The 23,520-nt window shown below is 44.5% G+C and overlaps 1 protein-coding gene across 5 annotated transcripts in view; it reads right to left on the bottom strand.

The window, feature by feature from the left end:
* Positions 1-23,520, bottom strand: part of MCTP1 (multiple C2 and transmembrane domain containing 1) — a 798,197-nt gene that overhangs the window by 423,764 nt on the left and 350,913 nt on the right. For all 5 annotated transcript variants that reach the window (XM_083151771.1, XM_083151772.1, XM_083151773.1 and 2 more), the window contains one exon: positions 19,377-19,507. In XM_083151771.1, the coding sequence (XP_083007897.1) occupies positions 19,377-19,507 (131 nt within the window). The remainder of the gene's footprint in view (positions 1-19,376; positions 19,508-23,520) is intronic.

Below are 23,520 nucleotides of genomic sequence, written 5' to 3'. Positions count from 1 at the left end.
CCCCCAAACAGCGAGGCTCGCGGCTAATGCAAGATGCCCGCTTCATTTAGCCGCGACTCTTGCTGCTTCTGCGGCCGCAAAAGAGGAGCAAGGGGGAATCGGCATATATGTGTGTGTGTGTGTGTGTGTGTGGGGAAGGGGGGTGTCAGTTTAATACTGACAGGGCGAGTTGTGACAGCGAGCAGGCAGCCCTGCTCGTTGTCACAGCTCACCCCCGGCATTGAATATACCCCAGTGAATTGAAGAGAGTTAAAAATACTCAGTAATAAGCACTTAATAAACCATTTCCTTTACCAGGCTTTCTCCCTATTATCAACTGGTAATAAAAACACATTGTTGTGGAGATATGGTCCTCTTGTCTACAAGGGATCTCTATGTACAAATAAGGCTTTGTCTGCCATCCTGTCTCCCAGTGATGCCTACACCATAGATCTCTATTCTTTGCTTACAAATAGGTGTTACAATAGCTGAGCGGAGACATAATAAAAGCAAAACAAAAATCTAAAATGTGCCCTATTTACAAATGTGAACAAAAACACATACAGCGCCGGCTGACAATAAATAGCGCTCTTGAATACAATGCGATCATTTTAATTTTTTTATTTATTTTGTTGCACATGTGGGTTTGTTAGAAAAGAAATATGCCCCACATAGACGCCAGCCTTTACTATAAAGATGTCGTGATTGATTGAAACCGTTTTATGCTGCAAGCAGAAAAACAAAGGCTAAGTGGGTCACAAAGTCCTCATTGTCTACGATTTGATATGAAAGAATTTCTTCTATTGAATCCAGGAGGGCAGTGGGATAGAGCACAATTACAGGTATGTCAGCTTCCATCCAGATCTATCTAGACTGATGTATTGCTCTGCTTATTTACTAGTAAGGACCAAACAGAGACAGAGCTGATGGAGGATTAAGACAGAAGGTCATGAAAATTGAAGAACTGACACTCAAGCAGAGAAATGAATGACGGTATAAAACATAACAACCATTTGTAGATAAATCATTATCAATAAGGGGATGTAAACAAATAACAAATAAACATACAATACAATATTCACGTTTTTGGGGTAAGCCTTCAAGGGGCCAAGTACAGGATATTCTGTATTAGTGTTACAATAACCCAGGTCATAACGGAGTGTCACTTATTTCACTAAATAGGTGTTGGCATATTGCACATGGTGATGCTACATCAGTAACAATCAACATCCAAGAATTGCATTCTCAGGCTTCCAAGGAGAACAAACATAAATCTGCACTATTTTTACAAAGAAATTCTGACACATTTTGTGGGTCATTTATGAACCACAAAATGGGCACTTGTTGTAAGGGAAGGTGCCTTAATATGGGCAACTGCATCTAGATTTTCACCACAGTGCATATACAATGCCTTTTGCAGTGCAGCACAGAAATGACATTTTTGCCTTATGTTGTGGTACAATGCAACTGCAGCCATTGCTGAGAGCACAGTAAAATTGGCGACATAATTGGTCAAATATAATAGCCTCTGAGTTCAGCAGCTGTGCCAGACGAACTCTCTGGGTTTTTTGAAGGGGCAATCATTTACAATGGAAAACCATGATTTTTAAATCATAGCCTCTTTTAAAAAAACGGTACTTATGAGTTATCCGGGCGCCCGATTTCTAAATCGGGTCGGATCGGGCACATCGCATCGCATGCGACCATCGGATGCGATGCGATGCGATGACCCGATTTTTCCATAGGAATCAATGTTAAAATGGACTGAGTCCATTTTAACATGGAATTCAATGGGAAAAAGGGGTCCTTTTCATACCCCTACTATCCAAGTGGGCATGGAGTTGGATATAAACCTGTGGCGAGCGTAGCGAGCCACCGAGCCCGAAGCGTGGCGAGCGTAGCGAGCCCCGTGAGGGGACATAGAATACCGTTCGCTCGCCACGCTTCGGGCTCGGTGGCTCGCTACGCTCGCCACAGGTTTATATCCAACTCCATGCCCACTTGGATAGTAGGGGTATGAAGAGGACCCCTTTTTCCCATTGAATTCCATGTTAAAATGGACTCCGTCAATTTTAACATTGATTCCTATGGAAAAATCGGGTCATCGCATCCGATGGTCGCATGCGATGCGATGCGATATCGCATCGCATCGCATCTGATTGTATGCCTTAACTTAAGGCATACAATCAAAAAATCGGGCGCCCAGATAACTCATAAGTACCAAAAAAACTCTAAAATTGTACGGAGAGGTACAGTAGTAAGTAGGGGTGTGCACCGGCCACTTTTCATGTTATGGGTCTGGATCTGTTCCAAAACAACACCCTTTTCGTTTATCGTGTTTTGGATATGGATAACTTTTTAAAAAAACACATAAAACCCACTAAAATTGCAGAATTTGGGTGTTTTTTTTGCTCTTATGCCATTATTGACTGCAATTACATTAATTTCCACTCATTTCCAGTCTATCCTGAACACCTCACATGTTGTTTTTAGGCCAAAAGGTTGCACTGAGGTAGCGGGATAACTATGCTAAGCCACACAAGTGTGCGGCACAAACACGTCGCTCATCTAGGAGTGGCACTGCATTGGCAGACAGGATGGCAGTTTGAAAAACTAGGCCCCAATGAACACATAATGCCTAAAAAAGAGGTGCAAGATGGAATTGTCCTTAGGAAGTTCCACCCACCCTAATGTTGTGTAAATAGGACATGTACACTTTAACAAACCAATCATTTCAGCGACAGGGTCTGACACATGACTGGCTGAAATGATTGGATTGTTTGGACCCCCACAAAAAAAAGAAGCAACAGTGCTACCAATGGACTTTTTCGACAGTAACACTGGACTGAACTTATCCAGTAGTATCACTGGACTGGATTTTAATGGCAGTATCTCTGGACTGGATTTATACGGCAGTATCACTGGACTTCAACGGCAGTATTACTGGACTGGAATTATACAGCAGTATCACTGGACTGGCCTTTAATGACAATACCACTGGACTTTAGCTGTAGTATCACTGGATTGGACTTATACAGCAGTATCACTGGACTTTAACGGCAGCATCACGTTACTGGACTTATACAACAGTATCACTGTACTGGACTTTAATGGCAGTACCACCAGACTGGATTCAGCAGGACACCACAGCACAGCACACCCTTTCTCTGCCCTATCCGAAGCTGGAGTGAAAAATGGCACCGGCCGCCCGAATATAAATAGGGTCCTGCTCAGAGTGCAGGTCTCGGGACCTCGTGAGATTCCACCGTCAGATCTCGCAAGGTTCCAAGACCCGTGCTCCAAGCCGAAATCCCGACAGGCTCAGAGAGCGGGTTTGGATTAGGGGTATCCGGATTCCCTTAATCCAAACTCGCTCATTCCTAGCAGTAAGTAACTGGAGTGGAATGAGGGAGCGAGGAGCGCAGCGAGGCACCCTGTCTGAAGCATGGCGAGTGCAGTGAGCCAAGTGAGGGGACGCTATACACTTTGACGGTGTCCATGATGACAATCAGGACAAAAAAAACGTGAACAACTCCTGTTATCCTTTTGACTGTTGAAGAGCAGAGGGATAGGGAGCTGGAGTGTACAGAAATGAGTTTGGAGTTACAGTATAGTAGGAGGTGGATGAATAAGAGCTTTATACTGTATTTGAGGGTAAGTAATTTGAGAAGGTTACATAGGGGGGAGACTGTCTGAAAGATAAGAGGAAAATGGGGCAAATGGCAGTTTTCAGGATCGATCTATGAATCTTAATTGCATGGAGGTATGTTATACAGAATGCGAAAGATTAAGAAGCTTTCTACATCAAATTCTTTGTAAGATTTACAATTAATAAGAAGAAAGTAATAGAAAACCAGGTATGTAAATAATGTAGCTTTATATACATTAAATATGTATATGTCGCAAGAACTGTTAAAAAGACAATATCACACCTCGCAGAAAAAATCCACTTGCGCTGAAAGATATATGAAAAACTCAATGTCATTTTATAGCTAAACATGCATATTTTCACACCTGTAAATTCTGACATAAAGTCATCCATATTGGATCGCAAATAACTGCAGCTAAATCAAAATTGCATGACACGGATTTACTTATCCCAAAGGTTCCGAGACGCAACTTGCTCCCTGACAGCACTCATTCATGGCAATTTATTGCACTTGTCAGGAGGCAATTTGTTCACATTACCACTATGCATAAAGGTGTAACCATCGTATGGATTTATTCGCTGATTAGATTTAGGTGGCACAACACAATGTGGTCGCAAAACCATAGGTGACAAGAAAGTTCAATAATTACATGGAGATTAAAATCATTTCACCTTGGCTTGATATTTTATTCCTAGCGACATTTACATTCCCTTTTCAGCTGTGCAAGGTTCTTTAATCAATTCTTAAGTCACAATACTGCCCTAGGTAACACAAACAAACATATATTGCTGCTTAACTGTTCACATAGAATTGTTCCATGTATTCCAACTGCTCATGGAACCACTTCATCTCACATCAAGCTGTTCAGTTGTATAATGTGGGATCTTAATGTTTTCTAAAGGTGCCCACAGACGCATCAATTATCGAATGCGTTTTGTACTTTTTAAGCACAAATTGCATCTTATGTACAATTATTGGATGGTGTTTATGTTCCCGGGAGCCCGATATTGTATGTCTAAAAAAGTACGTGCTGCACGTACTTTTTAGACTACATCTGAAATTTAACATTACAAACATGGGTTCATCACATGCATCCAAGTGCACATCTCATAGCAAGCTGGAAGAAAAATTGTATAGAACCATTGTACAGTCAAAAACGCATAGCACAGTACAATTGTAGCGTCTGTGGGCACCTTAAATGTTTAAAATAATATATGGGGATCTAGATATAGGACAGCAGCGGCTGCTTTCAGCTGGATAGAACCAAACAGGGATATATTTCAACCAGGCAGGTACAAATTCAGGTACAAATTCTTCACCACACACACCCAGGCTTAAGACTCAAGGTGGTTACTCATGCCCACCTGTATTGTATAGTATGGTCGGCTCTCTCTATACAGAGTTGGAGCACGTCAGTATCTCTGTATCACAGGCAGGTATTTAATTCCCCAACTGAAAGTGGCTTAAAGGAAAGGTGTGCGTGGACTTACCAGGATTGCAGATCAGGGAAGCAAGTCTATTAGCATTTGATACAGACCGTTTCTTGCTGCATGTGCTGGCTATTACTGCCTGACGTTCGCTCCTGGCTGTGGCTATAGCTCATCCAGAATTGCCAGTCCAGTCCCTGCAAGCAGGAGTGTAGCTTTGCCAGCTGCCGCTATCCCCCGCTATTTCCTCCAACGTGGGTGCAGGGTGTCACCCCAAATTTACGGCCAGCGGACCGTGCCAGGCACCGCCAATATCCTCAGTGTCTTGCACCCGTATCTGGGTCACAGCGCGCTGCCTCGAGTTGCGGCGTCGCGATCTCCCACAGCAGCCTATATCTAGATCTCAAAGCTATACTACGCTATCCAATAATCTGCGGTGATGGGTAAATCCTCACAAAGTGCCGCAGCTACGCGGTTGGAAAAGTTCGCCCGAACACAGACACAAGGTCTGCCTGCGTCGCGTGATCCTACCCCACAGAGCACCCCTACTAAGGGCAGCAGTAGTCCCCAGCAGAATGAGGTTACCCTGACGCAGCTTCTTGAAGCAATTAATGCATCAGAAACCCGTTTAACAGTACAGATAAATAAGGTGCAATCTGATATTACATTAATTCGTGACGACATACAGAATGTGCGGGATAGAGTGACCGAGGCTGAGTCAAGGATCTCTGGAATTGAGGACTGTGTCACTCCCATGCAGGCCCAGGTTAAGATCCTGGTGGATAGGATGCAGGAGCTGCGTAATAAAATAACCGATATGGAAGGTCGATCCCGCCGGAACAATATACGTTTTGTTGGCCTTGATGAGCGGGCTGAGGGCAAGGCACCTGAGAAGTTTATCCAGGACTGGCTCACGCAAACATTTGGTAGTAAAGCCCTCTCCCCCCAATTCTCGGTGGAAAGGGCCCATCGAATCCCAGCTAAAGCTCCTATTCCCGGTGCTCCCCCCCGCACATTAATTGCAAGAATATTACTTTCTAAAGATCGTGATACCATCTTGAGACTTGCTAGGGATATGGGGGACTTGAAATATGATGGAAAGAAGGTTTCTGTCTTTCCGGACCTGCCTTATGAAGTTCAGAAGGATAGGGCACGATTCCGGGATGTAAAAGCCAGATTGCGTGAACTGAACTTTAAATATTCAATGATCTATCCCGCTAAATTCCGTGTTGTTTTTGAGGATGAGGTCAAGTTTTTCTCTACCCCAAGCGAAGTGGCGGCCTGGCTTGATAGGGCATTCCCCACCAAAACGCAAATGGCACGGGATTAATGTAGAATATTGATGACTGATATTTTTCCTTTTTTTTTTTTTTGTGCTGTTTAATACGGGTCAACGATGTATTGTTCCTGTATCCTTGTTGCACATTCATGTACTATACTATGCACTTGTATATTTGGACCGGTGGGAGGAGGGGGTCCTGGATACATAAATTATTATTAGATGGCGCTGGAGAGCCACACACGTCTTGAGAGGGTTCCTGATAAGACTGCCCCTTAAGGTCGGGTTTAGGGTTAATTGGGGTTTTTTTGGTGGGCGGGAGGGGTTAGTGAAAGTATGCCTAAGGGGATAGGTGATACAGGGTGGGGGAGGGAAGGGTATATGTTGTATGGTGTATGTCAAGGTGTACTGAAATATCATTTAAGACAAGGAGGCGCTGTAGAGATGGGAGGCACATACTATATGACGATAAATGCTCCGGTTAGTTTGGGAGGTATCCCGCTTCTCCAGCAAATACATGCAACTAGATACAAATACCTGTCTATGTATGCAATACTGGTAAAATTAAAAAAGGTTAGGTCATGGTTGGGTTCTTGACGTGGAACGTGAGAGGCCTCAACGAAAAGATAAAGCGCTCTTTGGTGCTTAAACAGTGCCGGACCGCCTCGGCAGATGTCATCTGTCTCCAGGAGACACATATCTCTGGGGACAGAGTGGCTTCTCTGAAGCGGTCATGGATAGGAAGAGCCTTCCACTCACAGTTCTCCTCATCCGCCCGTGGGGTATCAATTATTATTAAAAAAAAACATCCCCTTTGAGCTCTTAGCGTCCGAAATTGACCCGAGGGGTCGTTATGTATTTTTGGATGGGATGCTGGAATCCATTCGATACTGTATTCTTGCTGTCTACATCCCTCCACCGTTCACACTGGAGGTATTAAGGTTGGCGGTTAACTTTGCCGCAGCTCGCCCGGACTGCTACACTATCTGTCTAGGAGATTTTAATGCAGTAATGAATGGTGGGATAGATAAATTGAACAGCAAAGGAAGTGGCCCTGAAAAAAAAACTAAACTGGCTCAGTTTGTGTCGGAATTTGGTTGGTGGGATGTGTGGCGAGTGAGGCACCCAAACCTAAATCAATACTCATTTTACTCGCCCCCTCATAATTCATTCTCCAGAATAGATAATATTTTCGTTTCTAAAAACTTGCTGGTCAAAGTGTTGTCAGTGGAATATATGCCACGAGGAATATCGGACCACTCGCCAATTTCGATGCAGCTAGACCCAGCTGGCAACTCGGGTGCCAAGCTGTGGAGACTTCATCCATCGTGGCTCCCTCAGTGTGGTGACGGGGGGGAGTGGCAACCACTTATTGAGGGGTTCTTTGGGGAAAATGCAGAGTCTGCCAAACCGTCCATAGTCTGGGATTCATCAAAGGCTTATATACGAGGGATATGTATAAAAAAAATTGCTTGTGTAAAGCGGAAGCTACGCGTAACAGCTTTGGGACTGGAAAACCAAATGACACTCAAGGAACAGAAATTCCTGAGTGAACATACAGATGGCGCTAAAAAAGAGTGGTTGGACGCTCAGCGGTTATGGGTCGAGCATCTACAAATTATGATGGCCCATAAAGTCTTAACTGACTCACATAAATTTTATATGAATATCGATAAGGCCAGTAAATACAATAAATGGCCTTTTTGTCTAAACTAGATAAGCCATCAACTATTGTTACCAAACTAAGACTAAACACAGGAGATATTGTGACCTCTGCTCCAGATATATCTGCAGCGTTTTGTGAACACTTCACCCAAGTGTATAGCACAAAGCTGTCCCTTGATGAACGACATATTGAAAGATACCTAAATAGTATTAAACATCCTGTTTTATCCTTTGGAGATAGGGACATCTTGGATGCACCCTTTACCATTGAAGAGGTGACAGCGGCAATTAAATCCCTCCCAACGGGGAAAGCTCCTGGGGTGGATGGCCTCCCCAGCGAGCTGTACAAAAAGTTCTCTGATATCTTCGCCCCAAAGCTGTTACAATTTTATGAGGAAATGGAATCAGAAGGTCAACTGTCTGGTTCAATGACCGAGGCCATCATAACCGTCATCTTAAAGGAAGGGAAAGACCCAGACGTGGGTCTCTCAGATAAAAGTCAGCATATGGATTACTTTACTGACGATCTTTATAGCTTCCAATTAACTATATTACTTATGTCTTGGTGCCCATTGAAAAACTATGTTGTATACAGTACACTTTTGTATGTTTTTTTTTGTCTTTTTTTCTTACTATGTTTGTCAATTTATAAGTATGTCTCCCTTTTTTGTGATGAAATGAAAAAACTTTAATAAAGAATTATATAATAAAAAAAAAATAATAATATATGGGGTAGAGTGCTCTTCTTTCAATTATATGGGGTAAATTTACTAATATTGAAGATGAGATATTGCCCATAGCAACCAGACTCTAGCTATTATCTTCTAGAAGGCGCAAAATAAATAAGACGTAGAATCTGATTGGTTGCTATGAACTCCAATTTGAGTAAATTTGCCCCTATGTGTATAGAGTACTTTATACCAGTCAATGGCCCTTATTCTGGTTGGTGCGGTCAGAGCCGCACACGGGGCTCCGACCGCACAAACCAATCCCCGCCCACCCTACGGATCGCCACGGCCGTCCGTACACGGACGGCTGGCGATCCGCATCAAAATGGTGGAGGCTACGCCTCCACCATGGTGGGAGCTGCCCCCTGCATTCGATGGTCGTCGACCATCGAAGGCAGGTCCGCACGCCGCGGCAGCTCCCGCAAGCTAAGACCACACGGACAATCGTCCGTGTGGTAGCTTGTATGGGGGCTGAAAGCTGACATCCGGCGACGTCAGCTTTCCGCCCCCATGAGTGGCGTCATGCCCTCATTTCCATGCATACGCCCCGCGTTTGCATGGGAACGCCCATGAAACGCGGGGCGTACACATAGGGAAATGAGGGCATGATGCCTCTCACGCCCCTATCCGCCCCCTTTGCGGCGGACGAAATCCGTCTGCGGCGAAGGGGGCTGCACATGCGCAGATTCACCTCTGCGCATGTGCAGTGTTAAAACATCGGCGGTACGGCCGCACGCGGGCCGTACCGTTCCGATTAGAATAAGGGCCATAGAGTACTTTATACCCGCCCAGATGCTGTCCGGCTGTTCCTGATCTCCGGTTTGTGGCTCTGTGTAGCTTAACGGTTAGAGGTCATGCTGCCCAGGCCGCACCACTGCCGGCCGACCACCTTCCAGCTTAACCCCTGCACGTGGTGGCCGCCCACTTTTGGCAGCAACCCCGGGTCCATATCGCTGCATACCCCTGCCTCCCCACTTTAGGCAGAAACCCCTGCCTCCTGCTCCCAGCACCACCTATCTGCCTCCGCTGCCGCACCATGTATGTGTGAGGCGGCAATTTTTCCTGGGATCCTGAGAAACCCAGGATGAAAAAATGTCCCGGGATTGGCATCCCTACTCCCATTTTAGTAAATTTACCCCATAGACTCCAGGGAGTGAAGGGATCCCTCCCAGATGTTGTCTACTCCCTAGTGAACACAGACTTGTGTAGCTCGGGCACTTGCCCCTACTACATACTTATCTACTCTGCCAGAAGTTACGTGTGACTTTCGGTTTTTCAGATAGCCCTGCACCCCCAGGTAGAGGGGATACTTCTCATGCATGGTGCTCACTTTCTAGGGAATGATGCAGGACAGGGAGATGATGCAAGGAATCATGGGACAATATGAAGGGGGCGGGGATAAAAAGACACAAATCACCATCAGTTTAGCCCTGTCCCTTTCCTCGATGACCCACATTTTTCTGAATTTAAATTGATAGGGCACAGGTTAATTACAGCGCACAGCCGGAAGCAGAAGCAGCAGGGCAGCTTCTGAGCAGGTGCTCAAACACTGCCAGGCCAATCCCGGAATAATCTCCAATCCAGGGATTCAAATCCAAGCGATTTTAGGGCCAAATCCTTGGATCATGCTGATCCCGAACCCGGGATTGGCCACCCTACTTAGCGGTTATGTGTCTCCCTGACATAAGCTACCCTGGCCATGTGCAAGATCCCCTGCACAACCCAGGGCCAGCACCACCACAGGCAGGGACAGTGCTGTGGAAGATAGGGCAACGACACCCGCAGTGCTGCTTCAACTGTGACCTAGCACATTAAGGCTTGATGCATGAGTTCCTTCCATCTCTACATGGCCCAATATGCCTTCACTAAACACTCTAATGGCTCAACTCCCATTGCCGTTCCATGTACAACTACTGTGCATTCAACACTGATACAGTCAGAGAGACAGAAAGGATTCACTATTTCAGCAAAGTACATTACTGTATATTATGACTAGCAACAACAGTGTTTTCCAATCCTTGGTCCTCAAGGCACACTGACAGGCCAGGTTTTAGTGATATCCAAGCTTGAGCAAATATGAGCAAATAAAAATAACTATGGTACTATTTAAGCAAGCCTATGATGGTTAGTGTGCCTTGAAGACCCCTGAGCTACAACATTGCTATCTCATAGTCCTGAATTCTAAATTCCACATCAAATACATTAAAATAAGCCATGTCCCTGAGTGAGTCCCACAGTATCACACTATTCCATATCATTATTACATTCCTTATAAAGTATGAAACCTACATTTTAGATCTCTTCAATTGGTCACATTCAGTGTTTACACTCTTCCATGTGTTTTCTGAGGCTTTATAACTAAAGTAAATCTGTGCTTTATTAAGAAAAATAGTAATGCTTTTAGTTACAGTAAATTAACTTTGTCTATTTAATTGCTATTTTTTTTTTCCTTTTACATCATGTAAAATTTTTACAATTTGGTGCACTGGCCAAATATTGGGGCTCTTGGGAGCACAATCCTTGCCAGGTCTATCTGACCTTGGGCAGTAATCCAATGTCGCAGCCAATTACATTCCCAGCATGCAGATGCACATTAAACAGTGACAAGGGTTAGCACCATTAACAAGGCATCATGAGCAAAGTAGTTTTTGACACTAAAGGTTAGTTACAAAAGCTTACATTTGTGTTTCTTCAATGCATTTCTGCTTGCACATACTGTATGTGCTTACGTCTGTCTGTAGATTGGTGATCTTTTTATTGTTTTTCTGTGTTTGTGTGTGTGTGTGTGTGTTTGTGCACAAATGGGGATGCCCCATAAAATCTGTCAAAGCTGGGCATACACTACTGTGATTTCTCGTGGCAGTGTATGCCCAGCCAATCACCTGCGAGCCACCCGTGTCCTTCCCAGGCAGCAGGCCCGCATGCGATCCACCATAAGCGGTCATTTAACTTGTGATGGATCGCATGCAACCCCTGTTCCCTGCCGCCGGGAGGGAGGAAGGTCCAAGGTCAGAGGTCTGACCTGCATGCCAGTCCAACCTCCGACTCAGGTCTGATGCGCACGGGACCGTGTAACGGGCCTGAGGGGACATCACACTGACCTGATTTGGGCTGATTTCTCGAGGTAGTGTATGGGAGCCTTAAGACTCGACTCAAATTCTACAATATAAACAGTATAAACATCACTTCAAAGTAAATATAAATTATCACCAAACTTCTTATTTATTATATGTAATTATCCACAATTGGGGACAAAACAAGAGTGGGTAAGACTGGATGTTCCTCCTTACACAGTAGGCTATACACTTTCTAACTTAAATTAGAGGAGTCACCGCACTGCCCCAACTCACCACTGCCTGCAGCTGTGACTCCTCAGTGGTTCATTAATAGGTACTAGGGAAGACTGGACAGCAGCCCTGCAGTTACTGCTGGAGATGAACTGATGCCGTTGTACAAGTGCAACAGCTCCCCCTATCATCTTCCAGTATACCGTGCACCGCACACTGCAGGGAGAGCTCTGGTTGAAGATCAGAGCCCTCTGGAGATGGGGCTGCATTTCATGTGCGGTAGCTCTGATTTAGGATTTTTTTATGGGGATTCCATCAGGGGGTTTTCTGGGTACTCAGAACCTCCAACCCCTCACCCCCCCGCGTGCGCCACTGCGGGGCCCACAGGACTGTAAATAAGGTGCAATTCTAGCACTTGTCACACAATATACAATACTCTGTATTTCCTTTAACAGATTATGGCCCATTTATAGGAAACTTCAATTTTAACCTCTACTTTCTGCTGAATTTATTTCCAATGTGAGACTCACCTGGCTCATTAATTGGCACCATTTGGAAAATAGAAAAGCCTATTAATGTATTTTATTTTTCCCACTGAAGTGAATGGCGGCAGCGGTGAACGTTTTAAGCGGAGCATCACAACACATTGTATAATGTGCACTAAGAGCTACAGAGTCTGTGTTTGTTTTGTTTTGCATTTGGATAGGACGCATTAAAATAGTGATCTTATATGGAATCTACTTTGATATGCAGACCCATATGTAGCATTCAGTTTAACATGCAGACTCATATCTGGCATCCGGTTTAATATGCACACCCTTATCTGGTGCAGAGTTTCAAATTCAGACCTCTATCTGGTGACCAGTTTAATATGCAGACTCATATCTGAGTCCCATTTTAATATGCAGACCCCTATCTGGTGACCAGTTTAACTCGTACATAGCCTTTCTGGTTCCGATGTTAATATGCTGCCCCCATTCTGGTGCCCAGTTTAACATGCAGACCAATTTATTGTGTCCAGTTTAATATACAGTACATAGCCCTACCTGTTACCCAGGATAATATACATACCCCTATCTGGTAACCCATGCCCCTATCTGGTAACCCATGTCCCTATTTGGTACCCATGTCCCTATCCGGAACCCTATATAATATGCCAGACTCAAGTCAGGGTTCTCAGTTTAATATGGAAGTACCTCTTTGGTGCTCACTTTAGCATATACAGACCCATACAGTGCTTTGTTACTATAATAACATGCAGACCTTTATGCCAGGTCATGGTCTTAATATGCAGAACATTAGGTGGAGGCCAGATTAATATGCAGAACCTTCTATGGAGGCAAGTTTAACATACAGGAGCTTTTATGGAAGCCAGTTTAATATATAGGTCCATACAGGGCTATTTTTCAGCAGGTTCCAGCAGGAACTGAGGCCCTTATTCTAGTTCACTCTTTCTGAAAAAATATTTCTTAGATGGACAAAACCATGTGCACTGCAGGTGAGGCAGGTGTTACTTGTGCAGAGATAATTAGGTTTGGGTGGGGTTTTACACCTGCCTCACCTGCAGTGCACATGGTTTTCAATTGGCAGATTGATTGACAGGACATTGCTGTTTGAGGATGGTAACCAGCCTGGGAGTAGAAACGTAGGCGTGCCCAGGTCTTTTCAAGGAGGGTGTCGTCAGCTCCAGCCTCGATGAGCTTGTTTCTATCGCACATGCAGAGTAGGTTCTGGGTTACCCACAGACTGCACACACTGGAAATATCATTCAATGGTGATTTGCAGCTCGTAAGGATTTGCAGCTAGCCGCCGACTGGCGTGATTTTTGCAAGCAATTTTCAGCTTTGAACAGGGCGGGTTTTCAGTCTAACAAGGCAGTGTCTATCTGATCGCAGGGCTCTGCAATTTCACAGTGATCAGGTCTGAATAACCCCCCTTATAAGGAAGACAGATTAATATTCAGAACTTTTTCTGTAAGTTAATTAAACATGCGGAACCTTATCTGGAGACCAGTTTAATATATTTAGACCAGTTTAATATACTGTACATAATTAAACCCAAAAAACACAATTTGAGTGCCCGACGCTGCCGATATTGCCAGTGGTGGGGACCCGGCATTGGTAAGAGCATGCACACTTGCTGATGCTGGGGGGAAAAGCTGCACTGTGAGCTGCTGGCCATGCCCTTAGACCCTCTGTGTCTCTGAATAGACGCTGTGCTCATGTGCACAGCGTCTAGTCACCGCTGCTCTACTCAGTAGAGCAGTGACGGGTAGGGCGGACTCCAAACTGCCCTACCCCACAGGACACTGCCGATCCTGGGTGGGAAGTGGGACAGTCCTCAAAAACCAGACTGTCCCGCTAAAATTGGGACAGTTGGAAGGTACAGTATGTATCTTAGACGTTCCACAGCCAACACCTGTATTAAGTACAAGGATGTTTCCTCATAAACATCCTTCATGTTGTGATAGGCAGACTCAGTGGTGCCCCCCTAGATCCTGGCACCCTAGGCAGCTAATAAGAGAGCCGACCCTGTCCATAGTATGTCATGTGAAGCCATGGGGGGAGACGAGGGGAGGGGGTGGTGGAGATGGTAAATGGTTGTTGTTTGAGGTGAACGGTAAAATTTGGTCTACATGTGGTGTAGACAACAGCGCATAATCATGAGAGACGATACACGTCACACTGGATAAGGTCCTCCCTTTTCCTCCTCCTTAAATTCGATATTGTCTCAAAAATATAAAAGAGACTTCATGGTGCAGTATATACACACTTTAATAAAACAATTTAAAAAGCACATGAACAAAGATGGGGATACAATGGACTCTCACCACATAGTTGTGTCTACAAACAAAGTGCAGACCAACAAAGCATGTGATGTTAAAAGTTCCAATACAGGCGTCCCTGGATACGGAAATAGGCGAGTAGTCCTCCTGGATCCCTTTCACTTGTTCCTCCAAATGGCCCCAGCCGACCGGTTTCGATATCTTGCGATATCTTTCTCAAGGCATGCTATTTCCGTATCCAGGGACGCCTGTATTGGAACTTTTAACATCACATGCTTTGTTGGTCTGCACTTTGTTTGTAGACACAACTATGTGGTGAGAGTCCATTGTATCCCCATCTTTGTTCATGTGCTTTTTAAATTGTTTTATTAAAGTGTGTATATACTGCACCATGAAGTCTCTTTTATATTTTTGAGACAATATCGCATTTAAGGAGGAGAAAAAGGGAGGACCTTATCCAGTGTGACGTGTATCGTCTCTCATGATTATGCGCTGTTGTCTACACCACATGTAGACCAAATTTTAGGGTACGAGTCCATAATTATATGAATACCTGAATTGAATTAATGTCTAACAGTATTACACTATTGTAGCGTTTTTTTTTCTCTTCTGGGTATATCTTCCGGACTCAATTACTTCTTCTATTGGATGTTTGCTAAAGCGCCTAGGGAACCTGCTCAAAACCCAATTTGGTATTGTATGTCAACCCCCTTTTTTTGAAGTGGTTCTTCAAAATACTTTGAAAGTGGTGACCAGGGCTGCTTTATTAAGCGCACGATTTTCTAGATTAAAATCTTTTGTGTATGTTGTTTGAGGTGAGTTGCTCAGCTTATCACTTGCTAAATAAAAGGAAACTATACACAACTCTACAGAAGAAAATCATGCAGACATTTAGTATAAGGTGTATACCGTGTATACCTGTGAGTATACAGAAACCATTAAATAACAGATATCATATTTGTCTAGATGACAGCATGTCAAAAGCAGAAAAGAATGGTTGCTATTACTTATTCCTTTTATCTTCAAAGTTACACAGGTACAACTACAGTAGTTTACTAATGCTGCCTCCCACCTTAATGCACGTATAATGTCAGTGGCATAAAACAAAAGTTGACAGGAAAGGAAAATGGATGAAACTGATAAGTAAAACGGGTACATATTTGAAGGGGGTCTGCTTTCTAAAATAATAATTTCTCCCACTTATTATTGGTGCACTGAAAAAAATGAATAAAAGATGGGAAGTTAGTGCGGTGTCTGTACATGACGTTGTCATCTCTGTAATCTCCATCTGGATAAGTTTATATTTCAAAAACAATTATTGTTATGAGAGTGGTTTTAACTGTGTTAAAGGGAAATAATTGAACTCTTGGGAGCATAGCAGATTAAGGGGGGTATTAAATAGCGGCGGGTGCCTATTCAATGCTTTCTTGTCCAACAGCATTGACGAGGCATATCGACAGAATGCCTGACTCTGAAAGCGGTTGGGCCCGTTTTGATGATTACAGCCGTGAATTGTTGAGATCATGGTCGAATCTCGACAATCCATGGCCGTTTACACAGACACACCCCCTTTTTCGCCAATTGCGAAGCAGGACATTGAATCCTGCCTGGCGATATGCTATCGAGCAAAACGAACACGCCAGGGTCTCGGCTGTCGGGACAGATCGACATTAGTGACCCGGGATTGAATACCCCTCTAAGACTTCATTCGGTATAGGTTGTACCTTTGCAAATAATCGCACTAGCACGCATGCACAGATTGGTGTGCATGAACAGGTTGTTGACAATCACGATTAGGGATTTTTGATACTCTGCAAGTTTTATGAAATTTACCCCTAAGTGCATTTTTTTACGGCAAAATTTACTGCAGCTATCATGCCAGTATACACCAATCAGGGGTGTCAAACTCAAATTCATCGGGGGCCGCATCAGCAGTTTGGTCACCCTCAAAGGGCTGGTTGTATCTGTAGGTCCCCCTGTATAATTATAATGCCATGACACCACAGGCTGCTCCCCCTGTATAATATAAAATGAATGCCATGACACCACAGGCTGCTCCCCCTGTATAATAATAATGCCATGACACCACAGACTGCTCCCCCTGTATAATATAATAAAAGTAATGCCATGACACATACATGATTATACAGGAGGAGCAGCCTGTGGTGTTATGGCATTATTATTATTATACACGGGGACACCTCAGGAAACAGCAGATATATATATTTTTTTTATTGTGAGTGTGATCCTCATCCTCACTTACTGTTTCTCCGTCTGTCCTGCAGCTGCTGCGGCTTCCAGCTTTTCTTCACTGCTTGCTGCGGCCACACTGTCCCCGACTCCCGGTCCAGCTTCCCTGCCTGCTCCTACTTCTCTACAGACGCATGGGCGGGCGGCGTCATCGTCATGACGTTCCCCACCCAGTGTCTGTCACTGCCGGGCATCAGAGGGAACAGGCGGCCGTGCCCTCCTCCACGTAGCCGTGGAGGCCGGCGGCCATGTTTCTGTAGCCGCATACATATGTGCCTACTGGAACATGGCCGCCGACAGTAGAGGAACAGGTAAGGCGGCCGCGGACGTGGACGCAGCACTCCTGTTTTAGACACACTGCCCCTGCGTGCTATCTCTACATGACGAGGTCTGGCGGGCCGGATTTGGCCCGCGGGCCTTGTGTTTGACACCCGTGCACCAAATGATCATACTATACAATTGAAAATAATAATTTGTCCATTAAAATTGGGTAGTAGCATCAATGTCTATTATTGTTTCAAAGGAAATTTGAATTTAAATAGTCAAAAATTATACAAAGCAGTTAAATAAAAACTAAATACAGTAAATTTGGGGTTCATAAAAAAATGAAAAGGTTGATTTGGGGGTAATTTTAGGCCACATACATAAAATTTATGAAAAAAAAAAACTTACCTGCAATGTTTAACATTTTACCACAAATCTATTTTTCCAATAAACATGTAATTATTGGTCCAATTAAGAAAATTGAAAATGTCTAATTGTCTAAATCATTATCAGGAAGGGGGATCTTAGGAGTTCTGAACTAAATTCCAATTTTTTTTTACCTAACCATAGGTTTTAGGGTTAAGCTGTGGGAGGGGAGCGTTAGGTCCTAGGGGGAGATTTATGGACAGGCTAAGGAGGGGAAAGTTAGGGTTAGGCACAAGGGGGAGGGTGACAATCTACGGGAAGCATTAGGTGATAGGGGGAGGTTTAAGGACAGGGGGAGGTTTATGGACAGGCTAAGTCACTAGGGTGACTGTTAGGCACTAAATGGAGGGAAGGGTTAGGCACTAGGTGGAGGGTAATAGGCTACAGAAAGTTTAGGCACTGTGGTTATTGTTAGGCTACAAGAGGGCAGGGTTGGGTTTTGGGATTCTGATACTCTAGGGCAGGCATGTCCAACGTTGGCCCTCCAGATGTTGTGAAACTAAACATCCCAGCATGCTTTGCCACAGTTTTGCTATTAGAGAATGCTAAGACTATTGCAAAGCATGCTGGGATGTGTAGTTTCAAAACATCTGGAGGGCCAACATTGGACATGCCTGCTCTAGGGTTTAAGAACCACTGGACTAGGGTCACAGTAAGTCATCACTAGACAAAATTGTAACAGTGTCTACATTTCCTCCGTGTTAACATGATGAATGTCAACATGATCAATGTAAAGATACCAAGCATTTGGGCATGCTGCATATCTACAGTACATTATTACTCGAAATAGTCGAAATGCGCATGATGACATTATCAATGTTGACATAATACTCCACATTCTCTAATTGCATACCTCCCAACGTTTGACATGAAGAAATAGGGACACTCGCGCTCGAAAAGGGGGTGGGGCGTATGCAAATGAGGGCGTGGCTTATGCTAATTAGCCATGACCTCATTTTCATACGAGAATAGATGCTGTGCGCATGCGCACAGCGTCTATTCTACTAGATTGGGGGGTCTCCCAACTGCCACCCCCCGCAGCGGGACAATGCCTGCCGCGGGTGGGACAGCAGGACAGTACCCGAAAATCGGGACTGTCCCTCTAAAATCGTGACAGTTGGGAGGTATGTAATTGGGAGATATAGAACCTAACCATCATTACCACTGGTGAGACTTGCAAGGGGGCACAGACAACAGAAGTCCTGTAATTCTGCCATGTGAGAAGATGGGGGTTACACACCAAAAGACTGGGACAGAGAATCCAGTACATTACGGAGATGAACATGTCATATAGAAAGTTGCAGAACAACTGCAGAATGAGAAAAAGCCACACAGTAACAAGCACATTTTAAGACCATTACTGACGAATTGAAGCATGCCTGTATGTATTTTTATATTTGCAAAACTTATGTACAGATTAGTATAAGCATTCTCAGAATTCATTTCTGGCAATTGCATCTTATTCTAAGCCACATAATATCACATGAAATGTCCTCTAAAAATGACTCAAATATGACATCTTCTGGCTAAGATTTGAATTTACACAGAGTCGTTTTATTACAGATGCAACTGCAGTAAAGGATCTGGTACGGCACAGATTCATTCACATACATTATTTTCTTCTGCAGTCACCCACCTTCCAATGAAATCATCTCTCTTGCCAGCATCCTTATCCCATACTGTGATGTCAATTATACCACCTTGTTCATCAAAAAGATGCATATTAAACTGCTCTCTCCACTGAGGATTCAATGTTTTCGGTAGAGTCTAAAAGAGATATCAACGGCATTATTAGAATAGATTGTTATATTTGTATATATGAAGATGAAGTTATACATTTACTAGGTACAGGGAAAATACAAGTTACAGGAGATAGTTATACTACATGGTTTGTGCGTATCAATAATATAGAATAAAAAAATGAAACTTTATGGCCGCTGCAAAATATCAGCAGTGTATGCCTATATGCCTGGCATATATGAATCATGCAATGCGTACCTTTCTGTATGTATATATGTTATTTTTCCCGGCAGGTTTTTTAGGGTGCCAGATTACTCGCCGACAGTCAGGATCCTGGCGGTCATAATGCTGACGCAGAAATCTCGACTGTTTAACTGGCCGACAGTCGCAATCCCGACCACCAGGGGCTATTCTCCCTTGTGGGTGCCAAGACCCCCATAAAGGGAGAATAGAACCTGTGGCGAGCCCGCAGCGTACCAGGATTCAAATGTTGGTATACTATCCATGGGATGCAGTCATTTGGTCTACAGCATGATGGTCGACAGTCATTAGGTCGACATGGAAAATGCTCGACATGGGTCTAAGTCGACATGGGAAAAGGTCATTAGTTCGACAGATTATTAGTTAAACAGGTCATTAGTTTGACAGTGTCTAGGTCTACAGTCAAAAGGTCGACATGGGGTTTTTCACTGTTTTTTGAGCCGACATGTGCCGACAGGTGGTATTTCATGCCCTACCACCCACTAGAGCGTGGTGGGAGAATAAAATAGTGTGCCGAACATAGCGAGGCACCGTGCCCGATGCGAGGGGATGCGGTGCACTTTAGCCCCTTCCTGACATTTGACGTATATATACGTCATGGCCGGGATGTACTTCCCGACACATGACGTATATATACGTCATGACTTTAAACTGTCCCCGCGTCTATAGACGCGGTGACAGTTTAAACATGTCTGCTGTCCCTGACAGCAGACATGTCCCTGCATGCCCAGGGGGGGCTGCGATGCCGCCCCCCCGTCGGCGATCGCTGTGATTGGCTGTTCAGTGTGAACAGCCATTCACAGCGTTTTCCTGTGTTACCGGCGAATCAGACGCTCGGTAACACAGGTGTCAATCACCGCCGGGCGTCAGGGGGCATGAGTGGGTCATCGGTGACGACGACACCTCACCCCACCTGCCCCCAAGGCTGTGATTGGCTCGTCGGACCGACGAGCCAATCACAGCCAAGGCGCGCCATTTAAACTAACGGTGACTGCGCTGCAGACGCCATTCCGGTCTGGAATTGCGTGCAGAGCGGTCACCGGCCACTCTGTCCTGCTATACATACCTGAACCTTGCCTTATACTTACCTGATCACCGCTGATCACCGCTGGTAGCGTGCTGCCAGCAGCTGGATGCTTCCTGGATCTTGTGACTTCCTGTGTGCTGCTGCTGCAGTGTCATAGAGTCACAGATAGTGATAGATAGTCAGAGATAGTGAGAGATAGTGACAGAGAGTGATAGAGAGTGATAGAGAGTGCTATATTTTGTGTCTGCTGCACCCCCTTTTGTGCTGATCACTATATCTGAGCTGATCAGCAACTTTTTGGGGGTGCAGAGGTTTTTTTTTATATATATACACCTGTCAGTTGCACCAAAGGTTGTGCTGCCTGTGCAACTGACTGCTGCCCCCCCTGCTGCCCCCCCTTTTGTGCTGATTAGTTTAAATTAATTAATCAGCAACTTTTTGGGGGTCCAGGTTTTTTTTTTTAATATATATACCTGTCAGTTGCACCAAAGGTTGTGCTGCGTGTGCAACTGACTGCTGCCCCCCCTGCTGCCCCCCCTTTTGTGTTGATTAGTTTAAATTAATTAATCAGCAACTTTTTCGGGGTCCAGGTTTTTTTTTTATATATATACCCTGTCAGGTTGCACCCACAGTTGTGTGCCTGCTGCCCCTCACTGCTAATCAGTGTTGCATCACTGCATCACTGATCTGCAGTTTTTTTTTTTTTGGGAGAGTGCAGTGGGGTTTTGTTTTTACACCCACGTGGGTGTCCTGTGGCCGCTGAGCGCTGATCAGTGACGTACAATCACTGAACAGCATTTTTGGCACAGGCATATAATTTTTTTTCTGCAGTTTTTTTAAAAAATTTTTTTTTTTTTGGAGAGTGCTGTGGTATATTTTTTTAAATTGTTTTTACACCCACGTTGCTTTTGTGGGTGTCCTGTGGCCGCTGATCAGTGACGTACATCACTGAACAACATTTTTGGCACAGGGTTGATATAATTTTTTTTCTGCAGTTTTTTTAAATTGTTTTTTTTTTTGTTTTTACACCCACGTTGCTTTTGTGGGTGTCCTGTTGCCTTTGAGCGCTGTTCAGTGACGGTCGTTACTGACCAACATCTGTGCTCAATTTTTGGCGCAGGACCTTTTTTTTTTTTTTTTTTAACCCCTTCAATTTTTTTTTTTTTTATTGGGATCATCCCAGTCCTCCAGAAGAATGTATTCAGCGGAGGAGGCATATGCCATGCTTGCCTCTGACTCTGACACAGCCAGTGAGGCAAGCGGGGAATTTGAAGGATTCGTCTTAAGCTCCTCTTCCTCCTCTGGTGATGAGGGACCCCCTCAAAGACGCCCCCGTAGAGCAGCTGAGACCCCCCCCCAAATGATTGATCCCGTATGGACCCCACCACCAGACAATTTTGAGCCCCAGGTTCCTGAGTTTTTGGCCATCCCAGGAATCCAATTTGATAGTACAGGTCTCAGAGAAATTTACTTTTTCAAAAAAATTTTCTCTGATGATTTTATAAATTTAATGGTGGACCAAAGTAATTTATATGCCCAGCAGTTTATTGCTCAAAACCCCACGTCATCATTTGCTAGGTGGACCCCTGTAGATGCAGTAGAGATGATGACATTTTGGGGTCTGGTGTTACATATGGGCATAGTAAAAAAGCCAGAAATTAGGCAATATTGGAGTACAGATGTTCTGTACAGCACCCCATTTTACCGTATGGCCATGACTCGGACTCGTTTTGAAGCAATCCTTAAATTTATACATTACACTGATAATGCACAGTGCCCACCCAGAGATGATCCCACCTTTGACCGGCTATTCAAAGTCAGGCCGGTCATTGATCATTTCAGTGCCAAATTTGCAGAGATGTACATCCCTGACAGATTTATTTGTATCGACGAGTCCCTTATACATTTTAAAGGAAGGGTTAAATTCCGCCAGTACCTTCCCAGTAAGAGGGCAAGGTATGGCATAAAAATGTATAAACTGTGTGAAAGCACCTCAGGGTACACCCACAGGTTTAGGGTTTATGAAGGGAAGGATTCAAGAATTGAACCGCCAGAATGCCCCCCCTCCCTCGTAGGTGTTAGTGAAAAAAATTGTCTGGGATTTAGTGCACCCCTTCCTGGATAAAGGTTATCACCTCTATGTGGATAACTTTTACACTAGCATCCCCCTGTTTAAGGCCCTTGGTTCAAGAGGTACAGCAGCTTGCGGTACTGTGCGCAAGAACCAAAGAGGCCTCCCAAAAACGCACATTGCCCAAGTACTGAGAAGGGGTGAAAGCAGGGGAATATGCACCGAAAATATGTTGTTGGTCAAATATAAGGACAAGAGGGATGTCCTTATACTGACAACAATTCATGGAGACAGTACCACCTCCATCCCTGTACGAGGTACCAGTACCCACACCTCAAAACCTAATTGTATCCTAGATTACAATAAGTACATGGGCGGAGTGGATCTTTCAGATCAGGTACTTAAGCCGTACAGTGCCCTGCGGAAAACAAAAATATGGTACAAGAAGCTGGCCGTGTATATCATCCAGATGGCACTGTATAACGCTTACGTGCTATTCCGTTCTACCAGCCAGAGGGGGACATTTATGCACTTTCAAGAGGAAGTCATAAAGGGCCTAATATTTGGGAACCAGCAGGCAGAGGGCCCCAGTACTTCTAGTACTGGCCCCTGTATTGTACCAGGGCAGCATTTTCCGAACGAAATCCCCTCCACTGCAAGAAAGGGCAGGACACAAAAAAG

The sequence above is a fragment of the Crinia signifera genome, chromosome 1 (genome assembly GCF_055691185.1).
Source record: "Crinia signifera chromosome 1, ASM5569118v1, whole genome shotgun sequence".
Taxonomy (NCBI): domain Eukaryota; kingdom Metazoa; phylum Chordata; class Amphibia; order Anura; family Myobatrachidae; genus Crinia; species Crinia signifera.
The sequence above is the reverse complement of the archived record's forward strand: the minus strand, read 5'-3'. Positions and strand labels throughout refer to the sequence as shown.